The following is a 19,034-nucleotide window of genomic DNA, read 5'->3' on the forward strand; positions in this document are numbered from 1 at the left end:
ATAGTCCAATTCTCACTCCATACATGACTACTGGAAAAACCATAGCTTTGACGAGACAGCCCTTTGTTGGCTTTGTTGGCAAAGTAATGTCTCTGCCTTTTGATATGCTGTCTAGATTGGTCATAGCTTTTCTTCCAAGGAGCAAGCGTCTTTTAATTTCATGGCTTCAGTCACCATCTGCAGTGATTGTGGAGCGCCCCCCCCCCGGCCAAAAAAAATAATGTCTGTCACTGTTTCCATTGTTTCCCCATCTATTTGCTATGAAGTGATGGGACTGGATGCCAGGATCTTAGTTTTCTGAATGTTTAGTTTTAAGCCAACTTTTTCACTCTCCTATTTCATTTTCATCAAGAGGCTCTTTAGTTCTTCATTTTCTGCCATAAGGGTGGTGTCATCTGCATATCTGAGGTTATTGATATTTCTCCCGGCAATCTTGATTTCAGCTTGTGCTTCATCCAGCCTGGCATTTCACGTGATGTACTCTGTATACAAGTTAAACAAACTGGGTGACAGTATACAGCCTTGACGTACTCCTTTCCCAATTTTGAACCAGTCTTCTTCCATGTCCAGTTCTACTGTTGCTTCTTAACTTGCATACAGTTTTCTCAGGTGGTCTGGTATTGCCATCTCTGTCAGAATTCCAGTTTGCTGTGATCCACACAGTCATAGGCTTTGGCATAGTCAATAAATCAGAAGTAGATGTTATTCTGGAACTCTCTTGCTTTTTTGATGATCCAACAGATGTTGGCAATTTGATCTCTGGTTTCTCTGCCTTTTCTAATCTAGCTGCAACATCTGGAAGTTCATGGTTCATGTACTGTTGAAGCCTGGCTTGTGGAATTTTGAGCATTACTTTCCTAGTGTGTGAGATGAGAGCAATTGTGCAGTAGTTTGAGCATTCTTTGGTATTGCCTTTCTTTGGGGTTGGAATGAAAACTGACCTTTTTCAGTCCTGTGGCCACTGCTGAGTTTTCCAGATTTTTTGCTGGCATATTGAGTGCAGCACTTTCACAGCATCATCTTTTAGGATTTGAAATAGCTCAACTGGAATTCCATCATGTCCACTAGCTTTGTTCGTAGTGATGCTTCCTAAGGCCCACTTGACTTCACATTCCAGAATGTCTGGCTTTAGGTTGGTGATGACACCTTGTGATTATCTTGGCCATGAATATCTTTTTTGTATAGTTCTTCTGTGTATTCTTGCCACCTCTTCTTAATATCTTCTGCTTCTGTTAGGTCTCAAACTAGTTTGAATGACCCAAACTAGTTAATTAAAAGAAATGTAATTTTTAAACAAAAGTTGAAAGAAAGATTTATTCAATTGGCCTAACACAGATTCAATGATACTATTTGTAGAATGCTCTGATCACCAACTTTATTATTAGATTTTAAATGATACACCAATATTTGCTTATACGTGATCCAGGATTAAATGTTTCACAACACTATTTAGAAACACAAAGTTATACCTCTAAGATCGTTCCTTGAATCTCTAGAAATTGGAATTATATCTTACTACCATAATATTGAATAATTTATGTGCCTATGTATATCTTTATGTATGAAGAAGCAACTTTATCCTGAAGTGAGTTCTGAGAATTGGCAGCCAGCTGCCTAAGTGAACCACATCATTTAAAATTCTTGAGATTCTTAATTTAAAACAGATTCAGTAGAAGTCACTGAAATTTTTATACAGCTGATGATTCAATAATATAGATGATCATAAAGATAGTTTGTAACAAAAGGATATGTGAAATTGATGGGTCCTAGGCCCTGAGCCGTAGGCCCACTGGGGATACAAATTACCTACAGCTTCACTAAGTCATTTAGTTTTCCTGGCTTCAGTTCTCTGAACTCTAAGTGTAATGGCCTACAGGACTTGTAGTGTTTTCTACGCTTCAAATTCTATGAGTCTAACTTCTGGATTAATTTTTATGGTGAATAAATTTTAAATCTCCTTTGGATTATTTTAGGATTATTTTTATGCCTTATCAATAGCACGTGAGGGGAATTATAAAATAGCTCAATTTTCTAATGGCTTGGTTTATATTTGGTTTACATGAGTAAATGATTCATAACCCTGATGTCTAACCAGTATTGTCACACAGAGTAACAGTTTCTACAAAATCATCATCTAATTGTATTAATATTATGGAATACATGAGCATGACTCTCCTAATATCTTCATGAGACACTTTATTTATGGGTTCATTTGCTATTTCAAAGAACTTTGTTCATATCTTCTGTATGGCAGGTCATCACGATCTGTATTTATTAAATTAGAAAAAAATACTTGGTATTTCATGGTTACAATAGGCTATTGCCACAAGCCTTAGGAGACAATTGGCTACAGTAATACAAAGGAATAAACTTTTATATTGGAGTGAGTAGCCTATCCCTTCTCCAGCGGATCTTCCCGACCCAGGAATTGAAACAGGGTCTCCTGCATTGCAGGCGGATTCTTTACCAGTTGAGCTACCAGAGAATCCCATGTGGAAAGATAATGCTCATTAATTCTTCAACATATTAACAAATTCTCATTTTTTTCTAGGCATTTAACCTTAACAATAATTTACAAAGCTTCCCCCTGGTAGTCAAAGCATGTAAATGCACCTGTAAAATGTTTCCCATTGTTTTGGGACAGCTCATAAAGTTACTATCACATTCCCTCAAATATTTGAAACAAAAATACGTTTTGACTAGCTAATTACTGTCTATATTTATCAATCACGCTTTTCTGGGAATATCTGAAGATAGGGATATTCTGTATGTGCCCATGTGTGTGGGGGTATGTGTGTGTGTTTGTTATCTTTATCACTGAAAAATTAGGGAGATTTCACAGCAGACAAAGGTCAGAAGATCTCTGGCTTAATTTATCACCATACTTTGTTTCTTATATGTAACTTTTTAAAAAATTAAAATCCTTCCAATGGATTTATAACTAGAAAATATGTAAAGTCTCTTGTTTCTTGTTTAAAAGACATCCCTTACAAAGACATCCTAAAAATGTTGTGGATTATCCTCAAAAATTTGCATTGCTTCTCTTCTATACTCTAGCTCACTGATTTAAAAAGCTCAGTATCTCTATTGTATTTTTCAAACCAGGCTAAACTGGCTCACTACCTTATAAATTTAAATCCTTTACAAATTGGCCATGGGTTTTTTGGTTGATTAAAGTGATTCGGAAATAAATCATGTCATTTAATCTCACTTCATTGTACTACAACCACAGAATGTATGAATTCTCATGCATGTATGGCCTGCATACAGCTCTCAGTGTTTAAGTTGTATAGTGAATTAGAGGCCTGTTTTTGAAGTAATCCAGTTTCGGTAATAAGTCACTTTTGTGTAGACTCCAGGTTTGTTCCTTTGACCACAGTTATCTCCCCAGCTCACAATTCCAATGAGATACCAGGTATCTTTAAGGTCCTTTCCAACTAAAGGTCCCCCAGAATCACCCTGAAAAGAAAAAAAAAAGAAAGAAGATGAATTAAATATGAAACTCATTACTTAAGATATTTTGATGAACCACATATTTTATTATTAGAAAGTATATTTGTAGACTACCAATTGTAGGATAATTCATTGAAACATGGGTTTCAGTAATTATAAAAGCCTTAAAGTTCAATTTCCACATTTAAAAAATATTTTTCAGTTTTATAGATGGATAATTCATGAATAAAATCATATATATTTAAAGTGTACATTGTGATAATTTGACATATATACTTTACGAAATGATTACCATGATCAGGTTAATTAACACATCCATCACCTCACATAGTTACTTGGCGTGTATGTGTGCATGTGTGCCTGTGTGTTTGTGTGTGTGTGTGTGTGTGGGTGGTGAGAATGCTTAAGGTCTACTCTTAGCAGATTTCAAGTATACAACACAGAAAGTCAAGCTGTGATTTTTTTTTTCTACTCCAAGTAGGGTGCCTGGGCTTCATTTTATCAGATAAACCAAACCCCTCCCCATGCACCCTAGTAGCCATCCTTGTATTCCTGCTTCCATTGTGCCTGAGTCCCTTCCTTGATGATTTCCCAACTCTTTTATGACTAGAACTGCCTAGAGCTGCCTTAGTATGCACTGCACAGCCACACGGCAGGAGTCTTACCTGTTCTCTCCAATGCAGTGAAAGCTCTCTATTTTATGACCCCCACTCTATCTAGAGACTTACCACTAATCTCACCATTCGCCTAGATTCCCATGTCCCCCGTGTTCCAGTCACCGCCTTTCACTTGTCTGTCATAGCAGAACCTCTCTCTGGAATCCCTGAATGCTAGCTGCCCCTCTCTACACTCTTGGCGACTGGGGCTAGATGTGTACCAGATTCTGCTCTAGCCCAGCCCATGTGCTGCACAACTCCCTGCTGGTTTTCTGACAGAGGTTGTCTATGCTGTGTAATCTGTGGGACTCTGGGCATGGTTTTCTGCCACCTGATGACAATACAGTTCCCATCATTTCACCATATGGAATCACCTCCTTGGAGTTTTCAAGAACCCCACATGTTCTTGTAAACACTTATAAAGCAAGTGCCTACAGGATGAAACACGTTACAAATGCATTTGTCCGAAAATATACATGCAGGACAGATGCTGGACAAGAGGAGGGCCCTGGAAAGGGGACTAGATACAACTTGACCTAATCCACCTCACCGTTTACTGCTTCTCACTGCTCATCCTCCTTAGGCTGAGACCCAACAAATTACTTGCAGTTGCCTCAAATATGAATTGTAATTTCATAATATGGCTATGCTTTATCTCTTTTCTGTAATATTCTCTGCTTATTCTATGACTGGCTACATGTTCTTTATCTTTCAGGCCTCATTGAAGTATTATCTCATATTTGTTCCAAACATGTTCCCTTCAAGCTAAAAATTTTTATTCTCCACATCTGAAACTAACATTGTATTGTAAATCAACTATACTTTAAATAAAAAATTGTTCTCCATTATATAACATTACATCATAGTGTATTGTTCATGATTATTTCCTTTTTAGATGTTAGCTCTTTAAGAAAAGAGACTCTGCTTTATGAAACTCTGGATTTCTGGTATTAAAATTAAATTTTATTGGTTAGTTTGATAACATCAAGAAGCTTTCTGGTTATTTTGTTTTGCTTAATAAAACATTAAAATGTTTGTGTTTGAAATTAGTATTTATAAATTTTTGCATGGACATATCTCTGTATTTTACTAATATAAAGAGCATAGAATATTTTTGAGCTAGATAAAATATTTTTGAGTTAATGACATCAAAATAATCTCTCTCCACCTACCCTGCAGGCATCATATATTCCTTCCAGATATCCAGCACACATCATTCCAAATTTTATATCACTGCCATACACATGTGGCTGCTTGCACACATCATCACTTATGATTTTCAGTCTGGCTTCTCGAAGATCATTTTGGGATTCCCCTTAAGGAAAAGCAAAGTAATTTTAGTGTTTACAACCAGTATTCTTAGCTAGAATGAAGTGCAGACCTTTTTATTTCAAACTAAAGTTGTCAATCCTAAAGGAAATCAATCCTGAATATTCATTGGAAGGACTGATGTGGAAGCTGAAGCTCCAATACTTTGGCCACCTTATTAGACTCATTAGAAAGGACCCTGATGCTGGGAAAGATAGAAGGCTAGAGGAGAAGGGGATGACAGAGGATGAGATGGTTGAATGGCATCACCAACTCAATGGTCAAGAGTTTGAACAAGCTCTGGGAGATGGTGAAAGACAGGGAAGCCTGGCACGTTGCAGTCCATGGGTTCACAAAGAGTTGGACATGACAGAGTGACTGAACAACAACAAAAACTGTCAAACAAGATGAAGGTAATGTAAACAATTCTTAAGGAAATAAGTTCTATTTATTCTCTGGCAAATGTAAATGAAAATTGTCCTTACCTCATTTTTAAATACCTATACTAGCAAAGAAAACATTTTGTTTCTTTTTTCTAGAAAACCTTTGTACCTTTCCTTAACAACAATCAGTTTGTATATTTAGGAAGGTATTTATTTTTTAACATAAGTTTTTATTTGTAGATTGTTCCCAGAAACTTTATAGGCCTAGACAGTTTTGGCTTGATAAAATAACTATATATCTTTATTTTATCCTTTATATTTTATGGGGAACTCTCACACACATAATGACACACAAAGGCAATGATTTCATTATGTATTGTAATTTTGGAACCCCAGGTCATAAACTAGAGCCTGAGTTATAGAAACTGATACTAATGCAGAAGACAACTATTTATGACAGAAACCAATAATATCACAGGTATTCAGGGGTTCTTTGTATCAGCCACATGCTGGTTGGGAAACTGACCCTGCAGTAGACAAAATTCTACTATGATCCCCAAGATTCCTATCTGATCTCTTTTTCCCTAGGTCTAAGTCGGATTTGTGAATATTATGGATGTCATTCTCATGATTAGGTTATATTCTGGGACACAGGTGAGGGGATATTGAAGATTAATTAAGGTGTAGTCAGCTTGACATTGAGTTCATCAAAAGGGAAATTATTCAAGGTGGGCCTGACCTAATCAGATAAGCCCTTTTGAAAGGGGTTTAGGCCTTCTGCTGAAGCTCCAATACTTTGGCCACCTGATGTGAAGAACTGACTCACTGGAAAAGGCCCTGATGCTGAGAAAGATTGAAGGCAGGAGGAGAAGGGGATGACAGAGGATGAGATGGTTGGATGGCATCACGAACTCAATGGACCTGAGTTTGAGCAAGCTCCAGGAGTTGGTGATGGATAGGGAAGCCTGGAGTGCTGCAGTCCAAGGGTTCATAAAAAGTTGGACAGGACTGAGAGACTGAAATGAACTGAACTAGGCTTTCCCTGAGTTCAGAGACTTTCTCCCAATGGTGTTGGAGAAGCAAGCTTCCATAAACTCTGTAGGTGCAAGAAACTAAATTTCATCAACAACCAGTGAGCTTGGAAAAGAGTCATAGATGAGACCTCAACCCCAGCCAATACTTTGATTACTAATTTGTGAGACGTTGAGAGGAGATGCCAGCTATGCTATGTCTGAATTTCTGACCCATAGAAACTGTGAAATAATAAATGCATTTTCTTTCAAGTTGTTAAATTTGTGGCAATTTGTTACACAGCAATAGAAAACTAATAATGGACACTAATTTCCGTAAAATGTCAATTCAGGAATTTTCAGGACAGGTATTTGCTAAACTGTATAAAAATGCTTAAGATATTCTGTTCTTTGAGTACACCTAGAGTAACGTTTTTTGGCTATTACATTATCAATTAAAAATAATTCATGCCCAGTGCTGGGAAAGGTGAGATGAAACGCATATTGCAGGTAACAGTGTAAATTCATAACTTTTAAATAAAACTCATTGGCAAGGAGTTACAAAGAGTTTAGCCTACAAATCCTGTACATCCCTCAACTATTTCTCAACTATTGTGAGAATGCTTAATGACATTTCCCAGAAAGTATTGCTCTTTTTTCAAGGAATCAGTTTTTAAATTCAATTTTCTCCATTTTTTCATTTTGATTATATTCATTGCCACTCTTACTTATATTATTTCCTTTTCGTGTTTATTTTAGGTTTATTTTCTCTTCTAGTGTCTTAAAAGGAGAGCTTTCTTATTTTATAAATACATGCATTTTGCTATGTTTCCCTCTGTACTGTTTTAGCTGCATCCTGCATTCATTTCATTCTATTAATACTTATAATTATCTTCAAGATTTCCTCTTTTATCTATGGATTATTTAGGAGTGCATTGTTTAATTTTTAAGCATTTAGAGATTTTCCTATTATCAGTCTATTACTGGTTTTTAGTTTGATTGCATTATCATCAGAGAGCGTACTATATATGATTTCCATTCTTTTAAGTTTGTCGGAGACTGTTTTATAGAACTAGATATAGTCTATCTTGGCGAATGTTCCATTGGTGCTTTAAAAAAGTAGGTATCTTGTTGCTAATTATAGTGTTCTACATAAATTAGATTCTATTGCTATTCAAAAACTATTATGGCACATATATTTCTATGCCAACTTTAGACTCCAGGTCAGAAATGATTTCTTTCCATCATGGCAAACAGAATTTGAGATGCTCCTCTCATCAAATAAAGAATGGAACTCTTATCTTAGGAGAAGATCCATTAGAGAGAGAGAAGACATTGTTGTCAGGCTTACAGCTCCCTGGGCTTACTAAGCTATGGGTAATGATTTCTGTGATTGGAAATATAACATTAAAGAAACCACATGGAACATCCGGAGAAAAATCTAAAGACCATCAAGCCCATCATCAACCACATTAGTGAAAGGTATTCCTGGTTCCTTAGTGAAGAATGAGAATTAATGATTTATTCTTTAGAGTTTATTGTATATCAATAAATTGTATAGAGCTCTGTGAATGAATTTTGTCTTTTTCAAAAAGTCCTTTCTTATCTTCTCAAGCCTAGAGTCAAAGAAACCCTGTCGCTGTTGTTATATGCATGCACCTGGACCAGATTTTAGAATCCAGAGTGTGTCTGAGTCTGTTTTGAAAACCTTAAAACATGAAGCCAATTTTATTTCTTAGGAGATTGTTAGTATATCAAGTTAAATCATTTTAGAGAGGTCAGTGGAAACTTTATTATCAGAGATGATTTGTCTCTATACAGTATTCTTACCCCACTCACTCTTAATTAGCTTCTTTAGGTTTGACGCAGATTTTGCTGCAATTGGAGATTATAGCTGAGCAAAGGAAACATTTTTGAGGTGGCTGAGAAAAGTGAAACTAAGTGACAGAGCAAACTAAAGGGAAGGTGAGGTGAAAAAGAGAGGAGGCTCACAGCGGTGAGGCTCAAAGTGAAGGAGTCAGAGTGAAGGCGGGCATGAGTATTTTAGCATATCTAATGTATATCTGGCATTGCATAGGCAATGGGACATAGAGATAGACTTTAGTGTTTCTCAGGGAACCTTCTTTCCCTTTATATCTTCCTTGAAGCCTTTCCTGTTGGAGCTCTTTCCCTCATTACATGTGATTCTGACCAGGCGGCCAATCACATATCTACTTTTCTTTCTGTAGGCTTAAGAGTGAGAATTGAGTCAACCAGTCAGTCTGGTACCCCTGGACACAACCTGGGCCAAAAGAGACCTTTTCAGGGGTTAACATAGATTCTGGCAAAGAGAGACACGTGTTCTTCCCTGGCATCAGCTAGGTGAAGATGTACACGCTGAGCTGCTGTTGGCCACCCTCACCACTATGTGGCGCTAGAATCCCTTGTAATGAAGGTGACCTGGGGAACCAGAACCAACCCAAGGAAAAACTCAGAGCCTGATGACATCACACAAATTCCTGAATCCACATGTATCTGAAGTCAGACTCATTTCACCTCTTAATTCCAAATTACAAGGGCCAAATTTGCCATATTGTTATTATTTTTTACTTAGTTAATTTGGGTTGAGTTTCTGTCACTTGCAAAACAAAAGCCCTAATCCAAACTGTGTGGAAAAGTCTGACAGGATATTACTGATGGACATTAAATAACACTGCCATAAATAGTGTTTAGAGCTCCGTGATTCGTTTTTAGATACCCACCACCATAAAAAAGTGCTCCAAATCCTGTGATATAGACAGTTGAATTTGGTTGGAAGGATGCAGAGGCTTCTGGCAAACAAATTCGACGGATGTCATCAGTAAAGGTGACTCTGGGAGAGAACTGCACAACAGCAATGTCGTACTCTCTTGCTGGGGAGCGGTACCTCTCATGAACAATAATTCTTTTGATGTTTCTTTTCATTAATGGAGGGTTGATTTTTGTTCCAAAGCTAACAGTCCACTGATGTGGGTTTGCTTTACTGGAAAAGTTTAGATATTAACAGAATATATGAACTGCATTACAATAATTGCATGTAGGCTAATAAAAAAGAAAATTCCACCCTAATACACTTGGATTCAATGATAACTTTCTTTGACCATATAGTCTACTGCTACTATTTTGAAAGATAAAATATATACAAAGAGCATCTTTGAGCTGGAATCCAGTACAGAATTATTGAATTTTAGAACTGTAAAGCCTATAAAATGTTGTTCATTCATTTCTTCAGTAAATATTTATTGATCATCTACATGTTGAACCTTATTTGAAATGCCAGGAATAAAGTGGTGAACAAGTCAGAAAAGCCTCTGCTGGTGGGTACATCTGATTCCAAGGAAGGAAAAAGAGCAAAATGAATGAATAGATCAATAACTTACAGCAGCGATAAGGACTACAAATAGGGCAGTGGACTAGGGTACAAGGGGGTAGTTAGATAAGTCACTTTTGAGAACATGGCACTTGGGTTGAGACATGATTGATGAGCAGTCAGCTATGGGAAAATGGGATGATAACCTTTCAGGCAAATATCCCAAGAACAGACTGGCTGCAGTTCAGGACACAAAGGAAGAATGGTGGGAAATGAGGTTTGGCAAGGTAGGCAGAGGCCAGATTTTAGAGTGTTTTGTAGGTCAATCAAAAGATGCTTAATCCTTGGAAGAAAAGCTATGATGAACATAGACAGCATATTAAAAAGCAGAGACATCACTTTGCCAACAAAGGTCCAGATAATCAAAGCTATGGTTTTTCCAATAGTCATGTATGGATGTGAGAGTTGGACTATAGAGAAGGTTGAGTGTGGAAGAATTGATGCTTTAAAATTGTGGTACTGGAGAAGACTCTTGAGAGTCCCCTGGATTGCAAGAAGATCAAACTAAATGAAATCAACCCTAAATATTCATTGGAAGGACTGATGCTGAAGCTGAAGCTCCAAGATATTGGCTACCTGATGCAAACAGACAACTCACTGGAAAAGACCTTATTGCTGGGAAAGATTGAGGGTAGGGAGAGAATGGGGAAACAGAGGGTGAAATGGTTGTATGGCATCACTGACTCAATGGACATGAGTTTGAGTAAACTCTGGGAGATAGCTAAGGACAGGGGAGCCTGGCATGCTGCAGTCTATGGGGTTGCAAAGAGTAGAACATAGCAACTGAACGACAACAAATAGGTCTTGAATAAAATGCTTAGATTTTATTCAAATAATATGGGAATTCACTGGATGATTTTAATGAGAGTAATGTACTCTCATTTACATTAAAAAATCACAGTGGTTCTTTCCAGAGATTAGATTGTTAGAAGGCAAGAGTGGGTTAGGTAAAGCTGTCAGAGGTCCTAAGAGAGATGATTGTGAGTGACTTCTAGCTTGTGGCTTGAGCAGCTGGTGTATCATGGCACAGGTAGGGACTGGAAAAATCATCTAGTAATGAAAGGTCATCTTGTAAAGCCTTTGTTTTATACTTAAGGAAAATATAGCCTAGATGTTTTAAATTATATGCCTAGTATCACATGTCTGTTTGCCTCTCTCTGTTCTTTATTGGATACCATCTCCCAGTAAAATATATTATTAATAATAAGATTAAAGTTCCTTGGCAACTAACTGCCTCCTTGCCTGCCTCTTGAGAAATCTGTGTGCAGGTTAAGAAGCAACAGTTAGAACCGGACAGGGAACAACAGACTGGTTCCAAATTGGAAAAGGAGTACATCAAGGCTGTATATTGTCATCCTGCTTATTTAACTTATATGCAGAGTGCATCATGTGAAACGCCAGGCTGGATGAAGCACAAGGTGGAATCAAGATTGCTGGGAGAAATATCAATAACCTCAGATATGCAGATGACACCACCCGTATGGCAGAAAGTGAAGAAGAACTAAAGAGCCTCTTGATGAAAATGAAAGAGGAGAGTGAAAAAGCTGGCTTAAAACAACATTCAGAAAACTAAGATCATGGCATCCGGTCCCATCACTTCATAGCAAATAGATGGGGAAACAATGGAAACAGTGAAAGACCTTATTTTCTTGGGTTCCAAAATCACTGTAGATGGTGAGTGCAGCCATGAATTTAAAAGACACTTGCTCCTTGGAAGAGAAACTATGACCAACCTAGAGAGCAACAAAGGTCCATCTAATCAAGGGTATGGTGTTTCCAGTAGTCAAGTATGGATTTGAGAGTTGGACCATAAAGAAAGCTGAGTGCCGAAGACTTGGTGCTTTTGAACTGTGGTGTTGGAGGAGACTCTTGAGAGTCCTTTGGACTGCAAGGAGATCAAACCAGTCCATCCTAAAGGAAATCAGTCCTGAATATTAATTGGAAGGACTGATACTGAAGCTGAAGCTCCAATACTTTGGCCACCTGATGCAAAGAATTGACTCCTTAGAAAAGATCCTGCGTGATGCTGGGAAAGATTGAAGGAGAAGAAGGGGATGACAGAGGATGAGATGGTTGGATGGCATCACCGACTTGATGGACATGAGTTTGAGCAAGCTCCAGGAGCTGGTGATGGACAGGAAAGCCTGGAATGCTACAGTCCATGGGGTCTCAGAGTCAGATATGACTGAGCGTCTCTGAACTGACTAATATTCCTTAACTAATTAACTGAACTATTAATAACATCATTGAAGAGGAATAGGCAAAGATACAGATGCTGTGTATATAGATATTTGTTTATCAACCTAATTATTTTTTAAAAAAATGATTGAATTATATTTGATGTGTAATATTTTGGGCTTCCCTGGTGGCTCAGACAATAAAGAATCCTCCTGCAATGTGGGAAACCTGGGTTCGATCCCTGGGTTGGGAAGGTTCCTTGGAGGAGGGTATGGTAATTCCCAGTATTCTTGTCTGGAGAATCCCCATGGACAGAGGAACTTGGTGGGCTGTAGAGAGTCAGACACAACTGAATGACTTTTACTCACTCAAAATGTTTTAGGTATGCATCAAATGATTCAGCTTACATATATTCTTTTTTTTTTTTCAGATTCTTTTACACTGTAAGTTATTACAAGTCATTGAATATAGCTCTTTGTGCTATACAGTAGGTCTTTGTTGTTTATCTATTTTATATATGGTAGTGAGTATCTATTAATACCAAAGTCTTAATTTATCCCTCCCCACTTTTCCTCTTTGATAACTGTAGGTTTGTTTTCTATGTCTGTGAGTCTGCTTCTGTTTTGTAAATAAGTTCAATTGTATCTTTTTAAGATTTCACATATAAGTGATATCATATGATATTTGTCTTTCTCTGACTTACTTTACTTAGTATGATAATCTCTAGGTCCATCTATGTTGCTGCAAATGGCATTATTTCATTCTTTTTTATGGCTGAATACTAGTCCATTGTACATATATACTACATCTTCTTTATCCACTCATCTGTTGATAGACATTTAGGTTGCTTCCATGTCTTGGCTACTGGAAGTAGTGCTGCAATGAACATTGGGGTGCATGTATCTTTTAGAATTAAGAGTTTTCTCTGGATATATGCCCAGGAGTGGGATTGCTAGATCATGTGGCAACACAATTTTTAGTTTTTTTAAAGTAACTTCCATAGTGTTTTTCATATTGGCTGCACCAATTTACATTTTCACCACCAGTGTTATATCCAAATGTTCTCTAGCCATAATTTCTTTATTTAAAACCCTAAGGACCTGATTAGCATATACTAGGATAGTGACTACTCCCCCTAGGAACTTTCCAAATAAGTTCAAGTACAAAGACGTGAAAGATGCTTTTCTTATTTTACCTCAGCAATACTTGGGGATGTTGATTATTACTCAGAAGACAATAAAACTCAGATGGTTTTTTAAGTAGTAGTAACATCAATCACTTACTTCTTAAAGCAGTGCGCTGCAGTAACAAGCCAAGTATTACTAATCAAGGTGGCCCCACACTGATGTATGTTTTTATGCTGAAGAGAAGCTTGCCAAGGCCAGGCAGCCTTGCCCGCGATCTCTCCAGACATTATTCTGTTGCTTACTAACGGAACAACTCGTTTCCCACAACCTGAAAGAGATGCGATCGTTAAATTATAAGAAATGTCTCTATAACTCTTGATACAGAGAAATTAGTAGAGGGCTGCAGTGCAATGTTTGCATCTGTCATTATACAAACAAGTACAATATGAATATCCACCTTCTCATTGATGCTTTGCTCACTCCCTCTATTTATAGAATGCATATACATTGCCCACTTAAGCTACTTAAGTCTGAGAAGTATTGACACACCACAAAGTGTATGTCTTGAGGACTTGCAGTGTCAATTATCCAGATGTTCTGGGAGCTCCTACTAAGATGATTCTTTCCTGGTTTTAGGTGATCCCACCATGTTATTTTGACATAAAAGTCCTCACCAGAAGAACTGATCAGAGAAGTAATTGCCAATTCCTTGGAACTCCTCTCATACATTTTTCTGAGTGACTAGTTCCTCAAGTGGCATGGTTAATGCATCATGACCAGTCTCTCACTCTTTAGGATGGAGGATTCTATGTTTCCAGGTAAATATCACATTCGCTATAGGTGGGGATAAATAAGTACTCTATTTTGTGTGTCAGATCAGAGATTAGTTTGCTGCTTAGGATTCCCGCTAAGAATGAAGCCTGTTTAAAGCATGCTGCTAATAAAGAAAATATGGTAGGTTCAATTTTTGTTCCAAAAAATTCGGTATCAAAGAGGAAATTCGCTTTACTGGTACTGATGACACTCCTACTGTGGCCAGTTGTTTAGAAATCCCCATCACTGCCATCTCTAGTTTGCTGCTGCTACTGCTAAGTCGCTTCAGTCGTGTCCAACTCTATGCGATCCCATAGAGGGCAGCCCACCAGGCTCCCCCGTCCCTGGGATTCTCCAGGCAAGAACACTGGAGTGGGTTGCCATTTCCTTCTCCAATGCATGAAAGTGAAAAATGAAAGTGAAGTCGCTCAGTTGTGTCCGACTCTTAGCGACCCCATGGACTGTAGCCTACCATGCTCCTCTGTCCATGAGATTTTCCAGGCAAGAGTACTGGAGTGGGGTGCCATACTGTTTTTCTCACCTGGAGGACTGCAACAGCTTCCCTGATCATCTCCTTACCTCCAGTGTTGCTCCTCCAATCCATTCTCCACCCTGAAACCCGAGTGGCCTTTCTGATTTGTCTAAAACCCTTGAGTGACTTTTCATTCCAGATAAAGTTGAAATGTTTTAGCATGATTCTGGTCCTTGATGACTATTAATCATTAATTAATAATACCCCTTTCTCATGTCCCCAATCCCTAATCCTATATTCCAGCCACACTGACATTTTTCATTTACAAGAAGTGATCATGCTCTTGCTTTTCTAGAGACATTTTTACATACTATTCTCCTTGCCCAAGACATTCATCCCACTTGTCGCTTGATTTGTGGTCCTTCCTTTCTCCTGTCTCAGGAATCACTTTCAGACCCCATAAGACCAAGTCAGGTTAGCTGACTCTGTGATTGACTTTCACTGCACTATCTCTGTCATAGCATTTATCACACTGTTTTAACATTTCCTGATTGATTTATGTCTTCCTCTAAATTCAAACCCTTAATTTTAGAGGAGGAATCATGTCTTAGTGACACTTGTATTCACTTTCTGGCACTTGGTAGATTTTAAAAGGATATTTATTGAATGAATATTGTATAGTATATTTGCAAGACAGATGAAAATGAATGAACACCTTTGCTCAAAGTCATCACCACTTTAAAAAAATTCTTTCAAAATTTAGGCCACAGTGATGTGAAGCAAATAATGATATGAAGTGAGTGAGTGGAGCTGCTGTCAACCATGAAGACGAGTATGATCAGTAAGTTGTATAGACAATCACAAGTAAAGGGGTCTATCTCTTTTCCATTTATCACTTTCTCATTATTTTACTTCTCAGTAGAAAGCGTAATTAGTAGCATTTAAAAATTATCAAGGCAAGTCCATTTATTCCAAATCAGAAATATAAAATTTCTTCAAATTGCTCCTAGATTTCCACCATGTAAAATATTTTTCTTGAAGATGACAAAAAAGGTTGGTTTTAGAGTTAGAAAAAAAGTATTTTCATTTTTTACACAATTGTTATTCTCTCCAAAAGAAAATGTGGAACATGAGTGGGAAATTATGAGCTAATATTTGAAGATATTATCCTTTCTGAGATGGAAATGGAACTTGTGTTTATAAACTAACTAGACTTACATGCTTGGACAGTTAGCTTCCCTGTTGATGAGCTCATTGCTGAAAAACAAGATAGAACAAAGAATGATAATTTGATATTCTCCTAGTTGGTCTCAATGACCAGAAATCAGAGAATACTCATCATATATGGAGTCCAGAAATTTGAGCATATGGGTGAGTCAGGAAAACAGCTGATATAACAGGATATATGTATGGTTTTGGTAAAGATTTATAGGCAATCTCTAGGCTTCCCTGGTGGCTCAGATGGTAAAGAATTCTGCACTGTGGGAGATCTGGGTTCAGTCCCTGGGTTGGGAAGATCCCCTTGAGGAGGGCATGGCAAGCCACTCCAGTATTCTTGCCTGGAGAATCCCCATGGACAGAGGAGCCTGGTGGGCTACAGTTCATGGGGTCACAAAGAGTCGGACATGACAGAGTGACTAAGCACTGCACATACAGGCAATAAGCAGTGAATGATTAAGGCTCAAATATGGATAATCAAAACCCACAAATCATTTGTAGTAATACAGAACAGTGGCTTTTCAATGGCTTAGGATAAATCTTTGGATTTTACTTAAGGATATAGAGAAAGTGGGGAAAGAGGGAACAACTAATGGAGTCTTTAGGTTCAAACTCAGCCTCAACTAGAACAAGTCTGCTTTTATCTCTTCTGTTTAAGATTTCACGTAAGCCTTTCTTTGGTGCAAGGGTTTAAGGATGGAAAAAAAAAAAAACTTTGAAAACTACCACAGAAAGTATATTTAAAATACTTCTAAAACACAGTTCTTAAATTATCAAAATGTTCCCCTCCCCGAGGAATAAACTACTATATATTGTTATCATACACCTGCTGGATACTGGATAATTATTGGACAGAATCTAAGATAAAATTCTGTCATTTCCAACGAAGTTGGTAACCTGATAAAGGAAATACAAACATAAGTTGATGAATGGTTGCATGAAAAGTGGGATAGTTTTCAAAATAAAAGCGCTTAATAGGTAGAATGAGGATGGATGGTTTTACTTATTTCTACCAGTCCTATGTGTCTCAGACTCATATTCTCTACATTTAACTTCCCATTATGCACAGTAAGAATGTTTCTTTCCACTTACCTTCTATAAATTTCACTTGGGAAACTAATGATGATGAACTATACAAAGTGGGAGCTCTTGAGAATATCCAATAAACTCGTAAAAGGCATGAGTAAATCATTATATAGTGAAGAATCAGTTGCTCAGTACAGATCCTCAGTCTTTATTTATAGAAGAAACTCGATTTTTGGTCAAATGTAGTTTTAAGGTAGTAAATTTGTTTTATTTTTTAAAACTATAGGCATACTTTGGAGATATTGTGGGTTCAGTTCGAGACCAAGGCAATAAGCAAATATCACAATAAAGCAAGTCAAAAATTTTTTTGTTTCCCAGTGCATTTAAAGTTTATGTTTACACCATTCTGTAGTCCATTAAGTGTGCATTATGTCTTAAAAAACAATATACATACCTTAATTAAAAAGTACTTTACTGCTAAAGCATGCTAACTGTCATCTGACAACACAGGATTGCCACAAACCTTCAATTTGTAAAAAAAAACACAACATCTGTGAAGTGCTATAAAGTGAAGTGAAATAAAATGAGGTATTTGAATATGCCCCATGTTAGTAATGCATTACAATGGTATAAATTTAGAATTCTTCAGTTAGAGCTTCTTCTGCTTAGTTTGAGCAAGATGCAACTCAGCTCTTTCCAGGAATGAGACCAGGGTACATGTAATAGTTGGGAGTTTCATTGGATTTTTGAGGAAAGCATTTTAGACAGAATGATTATACCTGAAGGTAAACTGCCCATATACAAGTGACTGACTCTTGCAAATTACCAATTTTGACAAAATGGTTTTACTTTCTATGTTTAGGAGTGAAAACAAACATTAACACCTTAGTTTTGAACATGACCCTCTAACATACTTCTGAGTTGACAGCAATCGTATTCAGGGCTGTACACACTACAAGTAACATGATAAGGACTGGCCACATCAACAGCACATGGGTGATGAGCAGCTCTTCCACAGCCATGGTATTTGCAAGTCAAACGAGTCAATATTAATTTTGTTCTGACGTCACATCACAGGAAGCTTGCACACCGCCCAGTTATTTGTCAAACCAAAAGACAGATTCTTGCCAGATTATGGATAAAATCTAGGGCTGCAAGGTTATTTCTAGACTTTGTCTAGAATTTCTGCAATTTTCCATTCATTTGAAATCCCCCAAATTAAGTATTGCTGGAGAGCAGTTTTTTTGTCTACAAGGATTGCCTTGAGGATTCTAATCAGTTTTCTACCAAGTGAGCCTTTCCTAAGTGCTAGTAAATGCTGCTTTTTTCACATTTGGAAATTTGGAAACCTTCAGGCTTCTAGTTTTTTCTACCACCAATTATTTGCATTAATGTTTTCAGGTTTCTAAAGCATATGCACAATTTTCTAGCTTTCTAATAGCCTATATGTTCAATATTATATTTTCTGTTTTCTTGTATATATTCTTTTTTTTTAAGTTACTAACATTTCTTTCTTTTTTTTTTTACTTTACAATATTGTATTGATTTTGCCATACACCAACATGAATCTGCCGTGGGTGTACACGTGTTCCCCATCCTGAACCCCCCTCCCACCTCTTGATATTTCTGTGACTTCAGGAAGAACAAATATTATATTTGCAAGATTATAGATGAGAAAGTGGAGGAAAAGGCATGATAGCCCTTTGGTGGACTTTGTAAATACAAGTCCTTTACAGAACTTGCATAGTCCTGTAGTGACTCAGTGGAGTTAGAACGTCCTGCCCTTTAATCTACTATAGACATTAAAACAGACTCCAGGTCACAAGCTGAACCTATAAGAAACAAAAAGCCCAGATACCCAATGGCCACTTCATGCTTCATGTCTGGTTTCAGATAGCTCAGGCTTTTAAGTTCCTTGCAAATTAACTGGTTATTTAAAATTATGTGGAACACATCTTGTAACTTATCACAACTTCCACTATTTCACAACCTTGATTCATTT

The 19,034-nt window shown here is 37.3% G+C and overlaps 1 protein-coding gene across 1 annotated transcript in view; it reads right to left on the reverse strand.

The window, feature by feature from the left end:
• Window positions 1-3,297: 3,297 nt before the first annotated feature.
• Window positions 3,298-19,034, reverse strand: part of TMPRSS11A (transmembrane serine protease 11A) — a 48,131-nt gene continuing 32,394 nt past the window's right edge. Inside the window, exons 6-10 of the mRNA XM_052641766.1 lie at window positions 16,007-16,045; window positions 13,660-13,831; window positions 9,552-9,811; window positions 5,282-5,424; window positions 3,298-3,459 (exon numbers count right to left, since the gene is read on the reverse strand). Of these exons, the coding sequence (XP_052497726.1) occupies window positions 3,298-3,459; window positions 5,282-5,424; window positions 9,552-9,811; window positions 13,660-13,831; window positions 16,007-16,045 (776 nt within the window). The remainder of the gene's footprint in view (window positions 3,460-5,281; window positions 5,425-9,551; window positions 9,812-13,659; window positions 13,832-16,006; window positions 16,046-19,034) is intronic.

The sequence above is a fragment of the Budorcas taxicolor genome, chromosome 6 (genome assembly GCF_023091745.1).
Source record: "Budorcas taxicolor isolate Tak-1 chromosome 6, Takin1.1, whole genome shotgun sequence".
Taxonomy (NCBI): Eukaryota; Metazoa; Chordata; class Mammalia; order Artiodactyla; family Bovidae; genus Budorcas; species Budorcas taxicolor.